This window comes from Artibeus jamaicensis, unplaced genomic scaffold (assembly GCF_021234435.1).
Source record: "Artibeus jamaicensis isolate MK-2021 breed Jamaican fruit bat unplaced genomic scaffold, CSHL_Jam_final contig_465, whole genome shotgun sequence".
Lineage (NCBI taxonomy): Eukaryota > Metazoa > Chordata > Mammalia > Chiroptera > Phyllostomidae > Artibeus > Artibeus jamaicensis.
The window spans coordinates 6,484,346-6,502,140 of NW_026521843.1; the positions used below are offsets into that span (position 1 = coordinate 6,484,346).

The 17,795-nt window shown below is 44.4% G+C and overlaps 1 protein-coding gene across 2 annotated transcripts in view; it reads right to left on the bottom strand.

Annotated features, from left to right (window-relative positions):
* NBAS (NBAS subunit of NRZ tethering complex) overlaps positions 1 to 17,795 on the bottom strand; it is a 253,645-nt gene that overhangs the window by 166,858 nt on the left and 68,992 nt on the right. For both annotated transcript variants that reach the window (XM_053666925.1, XM_037151717.2), the window contains exons 20-21: positions 16,309 to 16,413; positions 15,768 to 15,904 (exon numbers count right to left, since the gene is read on the bottom strand). In XM_053666925.1, the coding sequence (XP_053522900.1) occupies positions 15,768 to 15,904; positions 16,309 to 16,413 (242 nt within the window). The remainder of the gene's footprint in view (positions 1 to 15,767; positions 15,905 to 16,308; positions 16,414 to 17,795) is intronic.

Here is a 17,795-nt window from a genome sequence, read left to right on the forward strand (position 1 = left end):
CTCATGAGCGTCACAAAAATGCAAAATTGGAATAGAGCAATGAAAAGGGACAGTTTTTTTCATTTAAAAACATGTATGTCATGGAAGTACATTTACATGAATCATGCAGACCCGAGAGAATGAGAACAAGAACACTTTCCTATTTCAGATTCTGAAACTGACGGAGGCAAGGCCATGCTCGTGACGGTGCGCAAGCCAGACAGGGCACACGCCATACACCTCAGGGGCTGGGGGTTCCTGAACACACATGCATTTCCCTACATCTCTCACCACACTTCACACTTCAAAAAATTGGTTAGTTCTCTCACTGCCTTCTTAAAAAAACACCCAAATTTGAGCTACTTATTCTTTCATAAGGAAAGCAGAATGATGGAATGCTTCATAAAATTCAGGGAAAAACTTTCTCATTCACTCTGTTCACAGAAAAAATATTAGTCACATAAATTAATCACTAGATGGATCAAGTGAAGACTGTAGCTCAGAAAAAACCTAGAAAGCACACTGCTTCCTTCTAAAGAGCTGTAGAAAGTCTGGTTAACAGCAAAACTTCCACTTCGAATCTAAAATTCTATAAACACAAAACAACATTTACATATTTTAGTTCATCTTTTTTCCCATTGTTTTCACTTTGCTTGTGAAGTCTTAAAATTTCAATACGTCATCCCCATTAAAAAAGGAAGTATGTGGCAAACCTAAATTACCTCTTTACAAAATAATGACTGCCTTCGCTCAATTTTAGGATTCTTTATATTAGAACCCTGTTCATTACTTTATTCCAAATAATAAACTTTGCTGGCTTCATTTGAAGGTAACATTTATCTGTCAGCAGGAACGGAGTAAGTTCTATTATGTTCAACCACTCTTTCACTAATTATTTCTCACAGTAATTGTTTTAGTTCAAAGACATTTTTGTCAAGAATAAACTAACAAAAGTCCTTTTAGTCATGCTCTATGCCTTGGAAACAAAAGTCTAACTAGTGTATCACGGCTAAATGGCCACATTCCAGGCACTCGTTTTAAGATGTGGAGTTATATTTATTCCTATTATCAGCCTAGAAGAGAATGTTCTGGTAAATGAAGTACAAAAAATAATAATTTGGGCCTACATTATTATCATCGGCACCGAACAAGTCACACTCAACGGGAAACCAATCAAAAAGCTGGTTATCACTCAGAGCGCCAAGATGGGAAAAACGACCTGAAGCCACCATTCGGAGTTCTCTTCTGGACCGCAGGAATTCGATTTCATTAATAAGAGGCTCAGAAAATGGAGCGGAGACTAATAACCAGAATCCTCAGGCGTCAGCAATGTGTGCAGAGAGGCGGGCGTGAAACCATCTCCTCCTCCCAGCAGTGGACGTGGCTGCCCCTCCCTGCGGGAAGGTGCCGGCAGTCCTAGTACCTGCCCCAACCGGAGTGAGATAAGCAAATGTCTTCTAGATTCTGACCCACCACAATCACGAGTACACTCTTAGAAGTCTAACCTCTGCATCAGGACTATGACTCCGCACTTGGTCAGGCAACTCAATCTGCCTGTGCCCCAATTTCCTCATCAGTGATAAAGCGGTAGTAGTAGTTTTAACCTTGCTTGGACTTGAGGAGGATCAAGTTAATTAGCACACACAGAGCCTTTAAGAAGAGTGCCTGGTATATGTTAAGTGTTAAACCAACATACGAAGCATCATTATGATGAAATCCAACAAGGAGGCAAACCGAAATGCAAAAAAACCATGTGTGGTCTATAGAGAAGATGTTGTGACTGATCAAACGTGTCAAAAGTGCTTTTGCAAGGCTCCCTGGTACTACTGACATTTTGGCCAAATAATTCTTTGCTGTGGGGCTGCCTTATGCATTGGAAGATGTTTAGCAGCACCCCTGGCCTGTACCCACTAGAAGCCAATAGCGGGAGGTAGCTGACATACTCAAAATACCCAAATCAATGAAGTTACTGGCGACAATGAAAAACGGGTCTTTTATTTTACAGAAAGAAAGCACACGGACTTTTTGCTCAACCCAACAGAAAAAAACATGGGCTGGTTGACACGGCAAAATCTCCTTTATGATGATTATAACACCGTTTTAATAATCATATCAATGATTACATTTACAAATACCCAACAGCTGTGATAAACTCTGCAGACGCCAACCTGAGTACTTGGCACCTGGCCAATGCCGTGAACAGTAATAAGAAAATGTGATTAAAAAAAAAAAAGGAAAATGTGATAAGCTGATGAGCTGATCTATGAAGTAAAATAAGTAATAATTTCCTCAAGGCAAGCTCTCTGTCCCAAATGCTTAAAACTAAGTTTCAAATTATACTTTTAATCAAGAGCAAAGGATAATTTGAGTATTTCTAAAAACTAGTTTGTGAAATCATTCATGTTTAATAGGCAGCCACAGACCCCGGCAGAGAACCATGTAATTTTTCAGAAACGTAGGTTAAATGCTGAGAACGGCTGGTCTTCACAAAGGAGCTGCAAGTCCACAAACCCAGGGGCAACGGACGAACGTTGGTGTCAGTGGTGCGAAGCCTGCCCCCTTCACCACCACCATCACCCGCCCCCTGGAGGGACAAGGCCAGTTTTGAAGAGGAGACACCCAAGGCTGTCGGCACGATACAGATTGCCTATGCACTTGCTGTAAAAAACCCGGCTGGGGAACTAGAAGGCATCCTCAGACCCAAGTTCAATGGCTTACACTTTAACGATGAGAAGCTGAAATGAACAACATAAAAAAGAAAAATTTCCCCACACAAAACATTTATGTAGTAACTTTCACCCTCACATTTAGTGCTATGCACATAAGAAATATTGATAAATGTATATGTTTTACTTTATTTATTTTTTGATATTTCTCATAAAGTTGCACCTATGGAAATCATGGGCTTGACTTAAAATTGATGTATTACAACTTTCGTTTACAGTAAATAAACTACAGACGCAGTGTTGCCAGTATTTCGTCCAGTGACAGAGAGTACGTGCTCCAAGATCTGGGGTCTCGGGGTGCCCGAAGGGTTGACGACTGTCCTCATGCTGGGGGTGCACGTCCGCACCTCCAAAAGGGAAGTGAGTAACAGGAGAAATATCTGGCCAATTCTACCCCCTGTTCTCTGCTACTAGGACTGACACAGACCCAGCAGAGAGAACGAGAACAAGGCCCTCACTTCCTACGACTTAAAGACAACCAGAACCAGACAAATCTCCTTCGGACTATCAATTAAAGCAGAAAAGGCTCCCAGGACAAAGACAAAAGTATTTGAGATCTGCATTCATCAACTACAAACTAGTGAATGTACCAAAACGTTTGTGAGTGATACCATGTGTTACAAACCTTGACCCCCGTAGGCCGTAGTGCTAATGGGTTTGAAGGAGAGGATTAGAGGAAGGATATTCTCATCTCCCTTTTATTCATACTGCCAAAAAAACGGCACTCATGTGCCTACACAGACCCCCAGCCACAGGAAGACCGACTGCCTAGTTGTCACCCCCAAAACCCCTGCGTTTTCCCACTTCCAGGCTTGTGTTGAATGTGCACTTCACATGCCAGTGTAAAACTACCCCACTGTGCCCACCTACGGCTGACACATAGTGCCGACTACGAGTGAGCGCAAACATCCTGTTCTAAGCTATTACAGGCACACACTCAGTGTTCCCGAGGGACAGTCAACATTATCTCCCCCATTTTACAATAGCGGAGACAGAGGCACAGAGACATTCAGTGACTTGTACAGAGCCACACAGCCACAAAGACGCACGGGGGATTTGAACCCAGGGGGTCTGGTTCCAGATCCTGAGGTCTCAGAGCCTGATATCCTAACTCTCCAAACCGCACCTTTTCCAGCCGGAATTACTGCTTCTCACAGGGATTTCCGTGACCGTTCCAGGCCACAGTGCTTCCTTCCTGTTCCAAATCCTCACTACGTATAACTGGACAGGTTACCTGGCATTTATTCCTATTTAACCTTATGAAAATATATAGGTGGTATATCCATTTCATGTTTTCCAGGATTTCCGATCTATGATTTTGTGAAGTACCTAGTAAATAATTTGCCTCGCCATGAGAATATTCCTTTCCAGTAAATACTGATTGCATCCATCCCAGGTGCTATAAGCACAGCAATAATAAGTAAATGATTATATCTGAGTTTACATAAATGCATTATTTCACTTAATCCTCAGACACCGCAGAAGTTACATTTACAACTACAGATTTGTAGGTAAGTAAACCACATGCGCTCCCAACCCATCCCTGACTCCTGAATGGATGGTTTAAAGATCAGTAGGAACAGATGCACTGACTTTCTCTTCATTCTAAACTCAGAGCTCTCAAAACCACCCACAAAAAAATTCTCAAGAACTACAAAGATGAGATTTAACCAAGACGTGAAGCTTCACCTGAACAACACGTGGGGACTGTGAAAGCTCCACCAGGCACCTGCTGTCAGGAAAGGGCGCTGTCGCAGGTGGGATGCCAGAGCGTCTGTCGGGAGGGGGAGGAAGAGCCCTGCAGTGACTGCATCGTGCCCACTCACCAGTCTTCTGTGAGACTACTCAATGCACTTGACATGAAAACGGGTCCGCAACGGGACACCGTCCAAACTGCTGCTGCAACCCCAACCTCCAAGACCACCACCACTGCTGCGTGCCAAAAACCGCTCCTGCACTAGAAACCGTGCTGGACCACACGGCTCTGATGTTCCTCTGTCACGGCACCACCAGTACAGTTTCCCATTTCAACTTAGCGAAACCGAAGATCCGAGAGGCTAAGTGGCTCCCCAGAGTAACGCAGCAAGGAGGGACAGGAGCGAGACCCACAGCCGTGTTCCTGAGAAAAGCCGCTCCTCCCTGTGTACCACACCAGCACCTGTCCACGTCCAATGCACGCCAGTACCATGTCGTGACCCCAGTGTGTGTATGTCATGGATGCTCTCCCCACAGCTGCTTTACCCAGTAGGCAAACTTTCAGGATTGGAAACTGGGCACACTCAGATCAAAACATTTCTTAAAATAATGCATATGCTTTGTCTATAACATATAAATTTGATTCCTAATAGAATTTTACTTATTACAAATACAATATTTAAACATGCCTGCCCATATCAGAAATTGGGCACAGTGTCTCACAGGGTTATTTATATGTTAATTAAATATAGTGTGATAAAGAGATTCACTGCTGTTACAGAGAAGTATTTACATATTAATGAAATCTTGACTGGAAAAGACATTGTGCAATCAAAAAGAATTACAGGGACTGTTTCCCTGAGGCAGTTCAACAATTCAGAAGATACTATAATCTTCTTAAAAATCACATGTTCTGAAATTACTGGTCAAGGTATTTAAATTTTGAAAGAAAATGAATAGTGGGAAAATGTCTCTATGAAAAGACTACCACTCACTAGGTAATGTTGAATCTAGTAACTTCTTAGGGGAATAAAAATCAGAAACTTTAAACTGAATTAAGCCATATTAAAATATTTGACAGTAGTTACATACACACTAAAATGACAGTGTAATTAAAATTATTTTTAAAATAAGTCCTTAATACAGAACATATTTTACTAATGCCTCTCAAAATGTTTTGCTTTCAGAGCAGGCTAATAATCCTTTCTCTGCTTCTCTCATGAACATGCTATGAAAATTATATGTGAAACAGAAAATTTGCTTGTAAATTTTTAAAAAGTGTCTCGATCATGAAATGCTTCTTGAATAAAGGAGGGAATGAGGCCTGCAGCCGGCTTGGTCGGAGCGCCTCCCACTGGGCTCCTCTCCCACCGGGGGCGTGGAGAAGGCAACCGGCCCATGTTTCTCTCTCTCCCCCTCTTCCTCTCTCTCTCAAAAAAATAAGAAAAAACCCCACACCCTCCAGCGAGGACTGAAATCACTTTCAGTAACAGAGGACATGGACTAATCAGCACAACCGCACCTCCCTGTCCTTTACGGAGCACGGAACGAATGTCAGCACCAACACACCGGCCAAGGCCCATAAAAATGCCCCCGAAGTAACTGTGTTCTCCCTTCTGATCCAAAGAACCTGCCCCACATCCATTCTGCTGCTTTAAATAAACAGAAAGACAAGAACTGAGCCAAGCTCTGACGTGCCCACAGCACCAGGAGACACGCAAACCCAACAGACCGCTGCCAGCCCGGACCCAGCACTGGATGGCAGCGCTGCGAGGCCCGTCCTCCCGGGACTCGGAAACTGCGGACGCATCCCATTCTGTACACAACTCTCCACGTCCCTCTCTATTAACAGTCATCGCGAAGGCCAGATACTTATTCCAGGAGTAAAATACAAACCAATGTATTGTTCTTTGCTCATAGCAGTTCAGAAATAAACTGCACATATGGGAACTGAATTTTGATTAGTTAACTAACCAACTTTTCCATTTTAAAGGGAAAAGAAACATTTTTGCTTCCTGTGAGAACCAAAAAGGGAAGTCAGGGCCCCCCAGTCTTTCCAGAACATTTCATCATCCAGGCTGCAGTTGTGATGGTATTTCATTCCAACAATAAAATTATGGTGGGACTAGAATGTCCAATAAAAAAAAACCTTCAAGGAAGAAAAAAGAAATCTTTATGAACAGGACTGGTCTACATTAAAACATGAGCAAAAGGAGATTCATGTTGTTTATTGGAAAGCATCTGCACTAATTCATTCTCAACTAACGAAATAATTGGGAACATCTTTTGGACTCTTAGTTCCAGGGGGTTCCAACCTTTTGGCATTTCGGGTCCATACTCGAAGAGTTGTCTTGCACCACATATTAAATACACAAACACCAATGAAAACCGATAAACTAAAAAAAAAAGGTTTTAAGTAAATATACAGTTTTGTGTTTGGCCACATCCATAGCCACCCTGGGCCACACGACAACCAAGTAACAGTACAACACAGGTGAGGACTGAGGAGGTGGAGGAACTTGATGTTAAATATGTACTCAGATGACCCTTACCTATTCAAAACTCCAAACATCAGAAACACACTCAGCCCTCAAGACCTAGACTGAACCTTACTCTTACTGATTTAGTTCCACTGTAACAAGAAGTAATCTCCCCCATCTCTAACCCATCAATACTCCTATGACACATTTTAATTATGGTAATTATATCCACACATAACTGTCTATGGTCTTGCCTGCTTGATCTAATTTATCTGTGGACAGGGACCACGGACAGGGACCACATCTGACTCATTCTGTCTCCACCTATTTCACGTAATCTACTGCACATAAGCATTCCTTAAATTTTTATTAAAATAACAAAGCAATTTTCTATGACTCATTCACCTTCTACTCAGTGTTCTTTCAAGAAAATGAGCTTGTAAAAAGCAATTTAGAAATGTTTTAATTTTTAAATTAGTTTCACATGTACTCATCATTAGTTATAAATTTCACTAAGAAGAAGGTGAAGTTCAAAAATCAACATCTGCTCTGCAAGAAACATTAATATGTTTCTTAGGGGAGAAAAACTTCCAGGATACCCTTCAAACCACAAACTAAGGGAACAGTAACTAATTCTGGTACAGTCTTCTGTTGCCTTTCAAAGAAAAGAAAAGAAAAACATCAATCAAACAATAATCTACCTTCTGAATTGAAAGCTGCCTGGGGTCAAATTTGACTTCAATGAAAAAGACAGTTCAAATTATTTCATCTCTGAAACTAACACAAACTAATGTAAAATATCAGAACATTGCCAACTTGAAACTGAAAATGGTAAAGAGTAAACTCCTATCTACCTCTCAGGTGTCATCTGATCTCTTTATAGGTAATTTTTAAATTGTTTAAAATATATTTTATTGATGATGCTATTACAGTTGTCCCAATTTTTCCCCTTTACTCCCTGCCACCCTGTATACCCCTCCCACCTGCATCACCCCCCTCCTTGGTTCATGTCCATGGGTCGTACATGTAAGTTCTTTGGCTTCTCCATTCCCTATACTATTCTTAACCACCCCGTCTATTTTGTACCTAGCTATTTTAATTTTAAAGAGAGGGGAAGGGAGGGAGAAATAGAGGGAAAGAAATGTCAACATGAGAAAAACTTTGGTTGGTTGCTTTGCACAGGTGCCCCGACTGGGGACCGAACCTGCAACCCAGGCATGTATCCTGACGGGAAATTGAACTGGCAACCTTGCAGTTTGAGGGACAACATTGGACCAACTGAGCCACACCAGCTGGGACTAAAGGCAAATTCTTTAGTAGTTATTTAAGTTATAAGGTAAATCAATTTCACCTAAATCCAATTTGTCCTACTAGCAATTTTAATAAAATGCATTATGGATATTTTGCTTCTATGACAAACTTTATGCTGTTGTAATGACAAAAGACTCTCCAAGTCCGGCTACTCAAATCCAAGATTGAAAAAACAGGTATGAGACGAGATACCAGAAGTTCTCTGCAGTTTGGATGCCCTATTCATGGTCCAAAGATGAAGAAGAGACTCTCCCTAAGGAGTCAGGCGCCTTAGTGGTGATACAACCTCCCCATCTTGAACCAGAATTTACCTGTACCCTTGACTTCAGTTAAGAAATACCTTCTGCAGCAGAATCAGAAGCGTGGCCCACAGGTAGAAGCCACTCGAAATCTTACTTGATAGTAATGTTAACCTCACTAAAAATGCATCATGTCTGGAGGACATTGTGTTAAGTGAAATAAGCTGGTCACAAAGAGGGCAACACTGTACAGTGAAACTCACAGAGGCAGAGAGGGCAACAGTGGCCGCCAGGGGCCGGACTGGAAGGAGAGAGGAGTTCGTGTTTAACGGGGACAGAGTTCGTTTCCCAGGAGAAAAAGGGCTCGGAATGCTGGCTGCACAGCCGTGGGATGTACCTGTCCAGTGACGGTGGTTAATATGGGTACACATTATGTAGTGTGCATTTTACTGCTTTAAAAAAATTAACAAAATCAAAAGTGTATTATGGCCAAATGGTCCAAACAAAATCAGAAACGTACAGAGCCAACACCATGATTTACGAATGCACGGAAGACACACGTGTGATGGACACGGGCAAGGCGGCAGGACACAACAAGCACATCCCCTCGCTCACGGCCTGAGACCATCCTGTCCAGGTCGGTTCACAGAGTTCGCTCTTCACCACATCTTCTTTCCTTTGCCACACCAATGCTGGTATTTTCCACATCTCTTCATAAAACAACCATTAATTCATGCAACAGTTATTAACCATCGCTGCATGGCTCAACAGATTCATAGCACTTTATTATGATACAGGTTAGCCTGGTGATAATAGTAATTTTTAAAAAATGCCACAGACTATTAGCAACCTCTGAAACAGAAAAACACCTCCAAATTAGTCACCCCAAGGCCTCCTAAGCTTTGGGTCACTGACAAAAGCTTATCAGTGACGAGGAAAGAATGTGAAACCTACTGACCAGATGGCCCTTCCCAATGAAACGTGGTAATGGGAACACGCATGGAGACCCTGGATTTTCTGTTGCATTGTCAAGTGGGCGGACCACACACGCGGGACAAAGGCCCAAGAAGAGCAGGGCTGACTCGGGGTCAGCAAGGGAACAAGGTGCCGGGAACCAACATGGGGGTTGGGGGTGCACAGCGCAGAGAGACCCTGGGCCCACAGGTCCCAGGGAGGCCTGCCACACCGCTGACCGTACTGTTTGTTTCCAAGGTGCCCCAGGTGAGAGCAGGAGAAGTGCTATTTAGCGCCACACTGGACGAAGAAGAGTTGTCTTGGGCCATGCATTACATACACTGCCACACCTAATCACAAAAGAAATCTCACGTTTTAGGTAGATTAATGATTTGTGTTGGGCTGTGGGCCGTGGGCCGGGCAGGCATCCCGGGGCAGCAGAGGTTCTGAACGTGGGAGTGACCGGAGGTGTGTGCTGACGTAAGATCAGGTTGGCATGTAATGTGATCTAAGGATCGGTGGCAATTTTTTTTACTCAGCCACTTTTTACTTTTATCTTTAATGACGTCTCACATAAATCACAGTGGAACTAACAGGACAGAAGAATGAGAAGTCAATAAATGATTCATAGAATCACAAATTCAGACAGGAAGATGGAAGCATCTAAAATGTTCTCACGGCTCACACAAGCACGGTCCATCTGCATTCTACAACATGGTTTTCATGATCAAACTTTCAATCGTCAACCAATCTAAGCTTGGACATTCAAAAGCAAACAAACTGCCACGTTACTATAGTAACAGCTTTTCTAGGATGATGAAAAGAATACAGGGTTCAGATATTCTATTTCCATCGAGTTCTGTCACTTGCATTATAAAATATTTAGATACTGCAATATCTCAAAATACACTAAATATAATTCCATCTTTCCGTGTTGATTCTGGAGATAATCCATGACTATAAATATGAGGATCAATTTTCATTGTCTGGTAAATATACAGGTAAGGGAATTTCTTGACTGACAGATATTAAACGACAGTTTATTTCCACATATTAAAAGTACATGAAGTCTAAATGCAATGTTCTATCCTGGGCTGGATACTGAAACAGAAAAAGGGTACCACTACAAAAACAGGTTAAACCTCAAACAAATAGGTAGTATTAATAGTATCGTACAGTCGGTTCTGCTACAATGTTTCCAAAATGCAAGTTTGTTCCAACGCGTCGACACCCTGGGGAACGGCTTGAGCATAACACAAATTCCACGTTTGCTAGTGTGCAATGTCATCCACAAGAAACCTTAGGTGAACACAGAAAACTGCACTAGAGGGGCCAGGCCGTGGCAGGCCCCGTGCGCACACAGCCGCCAGGACCTCGGTCCCTGGAGAGGTGGCAGCCACTCCCGGCCACACCAGATCTCGAAAATCACCCCCTCCCTCCACTCCTCACGTGAGCTGCAACTCTCCAACACCCATGTCCACAGGCAAAGTCTCTGTCAAGGTAAAGTACCATATGTTAGTACTTGACAGCCGTGAAACCATGGGACAATTTTTATTAGGTTCTTAACTTTGTTCAACTGTACAAAGTTTTTGTTTCTTTCTGGGTTTTTTCCCCCACATCCTGCTGCCATCTCTCCCAGTTCGAACTGGTCATCTGTGGACAAACCACCACCCATAACCGTACCTCGGGGCCTCCGTGTACAAGTGCGCAAGCTGTTTAGGGAACAAGCGCAGCTGGCCGAAGGAGCCAGTGCAGGGAGAAAACCCAGCTCGCAGTTCACTTACCCATGTGCCCTCGTGCAAGGTGGCATCAACCTGGTTGGGGCACCTTTTTGTGATTTGCGCAGATGCATAACACGGTCTAGTGCTTGAATGTCCCCCTCCTCCTTCCCCGAGGCCCCTCTGCTTCTGAGCTGGGCCCCGCCCATGTGTATACCAGCCGGACTTCCGCTGATGCCTCATTCCACACCCACTGGAGCCCCGCCCTCCCAAACTGGCCAGGCCTGGTGGCCTCACATGTACCCTGTCTTCTGTCTTTGGAGCCTCTAGTCAAGAAGGGCTGTCCCACCTTTCTCTCCTCACTGCTCATCCTCAGAGACTCTCCTGTCACGGACAAGATGACATCATAACCAGCAGACCAAACATCCTTGTCAATTGACGTTTGAGGTCATTTCATTACAGCATCTCCTAAGACATCCCATTCATGGATGTGCTGGAAAGGCCTTCCTTACATGGCCTGCCTGGTCCGTTGCCCCTTGGAATTCCTTCACACTGGGGCCCTGGGCCCCCTCTGCCCCAGGCCAGGCCCCGCCTGGGGCTGCCCTTCCCTGCCCCTCCCTGCCCCTCCCGCTAGTCCACTTGGGGCTCAGTCTCCCCATCACTGCACGCTGAACCCCACTGTGCTGATTCTGCTCGTTGGTTTTTTCCCAGACAGCTGAGCTGAACACACACCAGTGGACACCTAACTTTTGGCATTAAGAAAAACCTCTCCAAACATAATGTGTTCTTTCCCACCCCCATAACAGATAAAAGCAGACATCATAAAGCCTTTTCTTGGGACCACTAAATAATAATTATTTTTAAGCTATCATACAAGTGTTTTTAATAATTCCTATGATCACTGTAGGAAAAAATGGGAAATACAGATAAATGGAAAGAAAAGAGAATGGTATCACCTGATACCTTACCCACCAGAGGCAACAACTGGTGATTTTCTGTTGTAGAACTAACTTTCTGGAATTTTTCCTAAGTAAACACACTTTTCCAGTTTGGAACACAAATCCGGTGTCCCCTATTTATTCAGCAATTGCTACACTCCACGTGTTCAAATGAACAGCAGGCCTCACCCCCCACCCACCTTTACATACCCCCCCCCCCACAGAACACGGGGAGCACCTGGGCCCCGGGCAGTGATTCCAGTTGCAAAGGCAGCTGGAGAGAAGCTGGAACTCCCTGAGGCCCCGAATCCCCCTGCTCCGGCCCAGCAGCACTGTGCTATCTCTACGGAGATGGTTTTGCAAAGCCTGCTGGGATCATGCCTCACAGCCTGCCCCTTGCCCTGAGTCAGGCTCCAAGGTTACCGCTCTTACGTCTCTCATTTCCAAGTTCAGCCACATTCCCAAGCTGAGTGTGACCGTGGCAGAGGCACCTGACTCCAGGGAGGCTTCTGTCCTCAGTCCCACTGTGGGGCTGGCACATGGGGACCTTGAAGTTAAGCCACGTCACCAGCTCTGACCTCCTTCTTCCTGGTGCCACCCCCTTGGGGGCTGTGGGCTCTCCAGCTGGGGCACTTCATCCCAAACTCATCACAGGAATCCCACCTTCAATGTGAAGAGCTTTGTCCTCATCCCTTTCTTCCCTGATGAGCAACTCCACACAGGCCCCCAGCACCTGCTGCATCCTTCCCCCGGGAAACCAAGGCACACTAGCCTGACCTGTGTGTGACCTACAGGGGCCACTCAAGGGACGCTTCCCTGAACAAAATGCACAAAGTTTTTGACTTCTGGGCCCCAACCCCATTTCCCCCAAAATCCTGGGGTTTTCACTGCACAATCTGCAGAGTCAGTGACTTTTAGGAAGGCGTGTTTCACATTATGTGCAGACCTGACTACTCCAGCAGTAATTTCTCGGTGCTGACAAAGTGCTATGGTTATGTAAGGAAGGGTAAGCTAGAGTGAAGCGTATACATGGTCTGTGTTATTTTTGCAACTTTTCTGTAACTATAGGATTATTCCAGTAAAAAGTTATTTTTAAATTTTTATTCATCGATTTGAGGGGGAGGGAGGAAGAAGAAAGAGGGAGAGAAAAATCGACTTCTTGTTCCACTTACTGACGCACACTCACTGGTCGTTTCTCGTACGTGCCCTGACTGGGGACGGAACCTGCAGCCTTGGCCTATCGGGACGATGCTCCAACAACGGAGACCCAGCCAGAGGCTCCAATAAAAAGTTTAATAAGTTTATGATGTATGTAAGTGCACGAGGCCAAGGTCCTGGCATGAAATTCAGCATCAGTAATAATTGCTAACAGTTAAGTAAGTAGCATTTGCTTGGTGCCAAGCACTGGTCTCAGTATTTTATGCACATTAACTAGCTAATCATTCTCACAACACTATGAAATAAGTGCTACAATCATCACCATTTCACAGGTGAGAAGACTGAGGCGCAGTCAGAAACTTGTCCAAGACGATGAATCGAGGCCACCGGGCTCCAGCATCGGTGCTCCTCCCCCCACGCTATTACACTCTCTCTACACACAACTGTTTCAAATACGACCTTTTACACTAGATGTTTCCATTACTCTGGAAAGGTCTAAAACAGGAAGAGGCATAAAATTTGAAATTTAAATAATTCTTCTAAAATGTGCTATAACACCTGAAATTAATGGTATATTGAATGCCATTGCAATCGAAACATAAACTAAATAAAATGTGATATAAAATCAAAAATACCAAAAGTCAAACAAGATGGTATAAAAATGTCACCTTTCTACTTAAAAACTAAAACAGTCACTGAGAATATAGAGTGTAAATGTTTGATAGCAATGACAAAGTAAAGATGGTAACTAATAAAAAGATGTATCACCTATGACAGAAAATGTGATTTCAAAGTATTACAAAACTCAGTCACATTTCATCAATGTCAAAAACACATGAAAATTTAAGAATGACAATATAACATACAAAATAACATACCATGGAAGTTTCCCAGCAATCATAAACTGGTAAATGAAATTTCATTTAAATGCAAAGGAAAAAGTCCTGCCTGAGGGATCTCGAAATAGTGAAAAGGCCAACTCGTGGAAGTACCTCACTATCACTGTCCAAAATATTACACAGCTCGAAGCCTAACACGTAAAACCACACCCACCCCAACTGGTGCATGCGTGTGTTCGAAACACTTAACTGAGTTTGCACTAAGCACTCTTCTAGGCACTGAGGCCATTAGTAAACACAATGGAATTTATACTCACTCAGTCGTGCATTCGCTCATCCAGCAAGTACTTGCTGGGTGCCTACAATGTGCCAGGCTCTACTCCAAGTACAGAAGGGGAGGAAGGAAATAAGACACACAGAATCCCTGTCCTGTGGGAGCTGACATTTTAGAAGGGCAAAGAGACAATAAGCGAGATGAACAAGTTACAAAGGAAACTCAGACAGACAGTGATAAATGCTAGGAAGAAGCAAAGCAGGAAAGGAGGATTTAAAGTGAGGGCAGTCTGCACACAGGACGACCAAGGATGGTCAGACAGAGTGGAGGAGACAAACACACAGTGTAAGTGCAAGGAGGAAAGGGAGCCCCCTTCAGGACATTCTTTAATCTGTTCTCACCGGGGCAGGAGACGCACCTAACCTTCCCAGTTAGCAAACAGGTCCAAGGAACCCGCCTCACAAGCCCCACCCTAGGCCCTGGGGGTGGAACCATAGGATGAGATGGCTGCTGCCTGTAAGAGCTCATTTGGGGTTAGGGCTGGGTCTTTGTTAAAGTGGAGTAACAGGAAGAGAACAACAGGAAGAGAGGCAGATGTGAAAACCACTGACTATGGCGCAGTGTACGCAGTGGTGTGAGACAAGAATGAGCACAGAAGCATGCGAACAAACAGGAGTAAGTTATGGAGGACCTCGCAGAAGAGGCCAGGCCTGAAGCCGCCAGCTCTGCAGTCACGTGTACTTATGGAGACAGAACCAAACGGCGTGCTCAGTATGAAAGACTACCCAGGGAAACAAACATTAATCAAAAAAGTTTCTATTTTTTCAATGTGTTTAAAACGAATATAACTTAAAGACCCATAAGAAATCAGAATTTTTCAAAGTCCGTCTAAGCAACATTTCACAGAACAAAGATTCAAAATAACTTCATCTCCTGATTATGCTCTGCCGCAACACGGGGCACCCATATCTCTGACATCAGAAAGAAAGCGTGGGGAATTCGAGGGTAAAACAGCACCGCGCATTATAAAACTACAAACACAGTAAGGGCTACTTTGTGTTCCCACTGCGCCTGGTGGCCCTGCAGTCTTGCAGGGAGAAAGGGCAGTTAAGACCAGCAGGGTCCCGTCAGCCCTGCGTCCCCTCGGTCGACTTCTGAATGGTGTCGGAACTACACTCAATTCCTAAAAGATTCAAACAGATACCTGTTCTTAACCACAAACAGTACATGTTGAGTACACAACAGCCAAATCAGGGGGCTTCTCGAAAGGGGGAACCGTCTTTGTGCTACACACACTTTGGTTTTAGGGTCATTTAAAAATAAGTCAGAAATAACCCCATAATCAGCAAAAAAAGTTCACATAGATTACATTAGTTTTTCAATTTAAGCTGCTCAGCACGAATCGACACTGTTCGAACTCAGGAAGCAGGTCGAACCCGGCCGCAGCGCCACATACCGCGCCTCGGGCAGCAGTGCGGAGTACTCGTGCGGGGACGTGGTCTCGGGGAAGTTGGAGAGGACCGCCAGGCGGTGGGAACGCAGGTCCGACCCGTGGTAGGTGAACAGGATCTCCAGGGCCTGTACGTTACTTTCCTGGACGAGAGGCAAGGAGTAAGTTTCCAGTGCGCACTTCAGAAATAAAGGAATGATTCTGTATGAACATTCAAAAACATCTGACGTTTTATACAGTTCTGATGTGAAGTATTTTGAAATACTCCCGATTCTTCCTAATCTGTATCATGTCTCGCAATCTAAAGCTACAAAAAATTATTTTTAAAAGTCAGAATGAAGAATAAAAACTTTTTAAAGTAGGATTCCATTTGCGTACACTCATACAGCGCTAATTAATACTACACTGATATTACAGTACTGTTGTGGTACAGCAACACTCCAACAAAGGAGAAAATACAATAGTATACGTATGCATCAACATCAACTGCATGGCTAAAACCCATTGTTAACAACCACAGTTGCTTTATTTACAAAAAAGAAATCACCCGAGCATATGTTCTTGCCGAGAGAACGATATTCTGACTTCTGAACTTCTTGAAGAATTCCGCATCAAACCTCTGTTCGGGTGCGTGACACACTCCTAGGATTTCCTGAAGGGAACAGGGATTTCATGAAAACTTTTAAAATGTCAATGACAAGAAAACATTAAAAACCTTTATCATCCTGCCTATCTAAACACAGAAGGTCTGAACGTATTAACTATCGACTGTTAACTAAAGTACGACATCTGCAGTCTTGCCTTCACTTTGAAAATGGCTATGTTTGTAAGTGCTGTTAATTTTTTGAAATGCAGAAGTCAATGAAATGGGTGGTAAAAGTTAAATTGATTCCAGTGGGACGACCCCGACCCCCACCTGGTGAAAACGGGTGACAACAGGTAAGCAACAGCACGTACAGCTGCACACGGTGAGCACGGCCACGTGTGCATGAGAGCTTACACTCCCCGCCGCCGGGCAGTCCCCGTAAAACGCAGACCGAGCCGTCCCTCCCCCCAACAACAATCACTGAGTGTCTACTATGTGCGGGGGACACTGTGACTGGGCGGCCACGATACAACCAACAGCACCCTGACCCTGCTCTCCAAGTGACTTAAAATCCAGTGGGGAAGACAAACAAGCAAACGGGACCAGGCAAAGGGAAACACTAGCTCCGAGAGGACAGGGAAGGCTCCCCAGAAACAGCCCAAAGCAGACACAGAAGGAGGAACAGAGTTAGGGCAAGGGCAAGGGCAAGGGTAGGTTCCCCTCATGATGTGTAACTAGGGCTCACATCCGTCATGTTCAAAGCTGAACCCCAGATACAGAGCACACATAACAAAGAGCCATTAAATACTGTCACCTTTGAATTAACCTACTGAGAGAGGAAGGGGGAAGAACGAGGCTCTGGAGGAGGTGAGAGAGGGAGGCGGAGAGACAGAAGTTCATGTGCACACATGTGAGGTTGGACCCAAAGCACAGCTACAAGGAGCTCCCCACATTTAAAAGGCAGATGGGTACACAGGAGAGGAGTTCTAAGATATGAGTCAGATACAAAATGCAGTTCTTAATACAGAAGCTAAGATGATTCCAAGGGAAAGTAAGTGGAATGAAATGAAAGGTGACTGAGGAATACCACCATCTAAAAGATGAGCAAGGAAAAGAGAATCTGGTTCAGAAAAGTAGAGGGAGGTGCCCTCAGAGACATGGAAGGAAAAGTGAATTCAATGCGTGCACACTCATCTCCTCTCTCTGCTGCTCAGACGATTCCCCCTCACCCTCTACTGGTTCGCTCCCATTAGCACACAAACGAGACTCCGTCTTTCTTCTATTAAAATGACAACCCTTGGTCCTTTCGGTTTCTCCCTCCACCCCAACGCTGCCTGCTCCCCTTCCCAGTCAGACTTCTTCAGAGACCCGCCCACGGCCACCGGCTCCACCGCCCATCTCCTGCTCCTTCCTAAGCTTTTCCCGCCTCCGACAAAAATGCGCCTTCC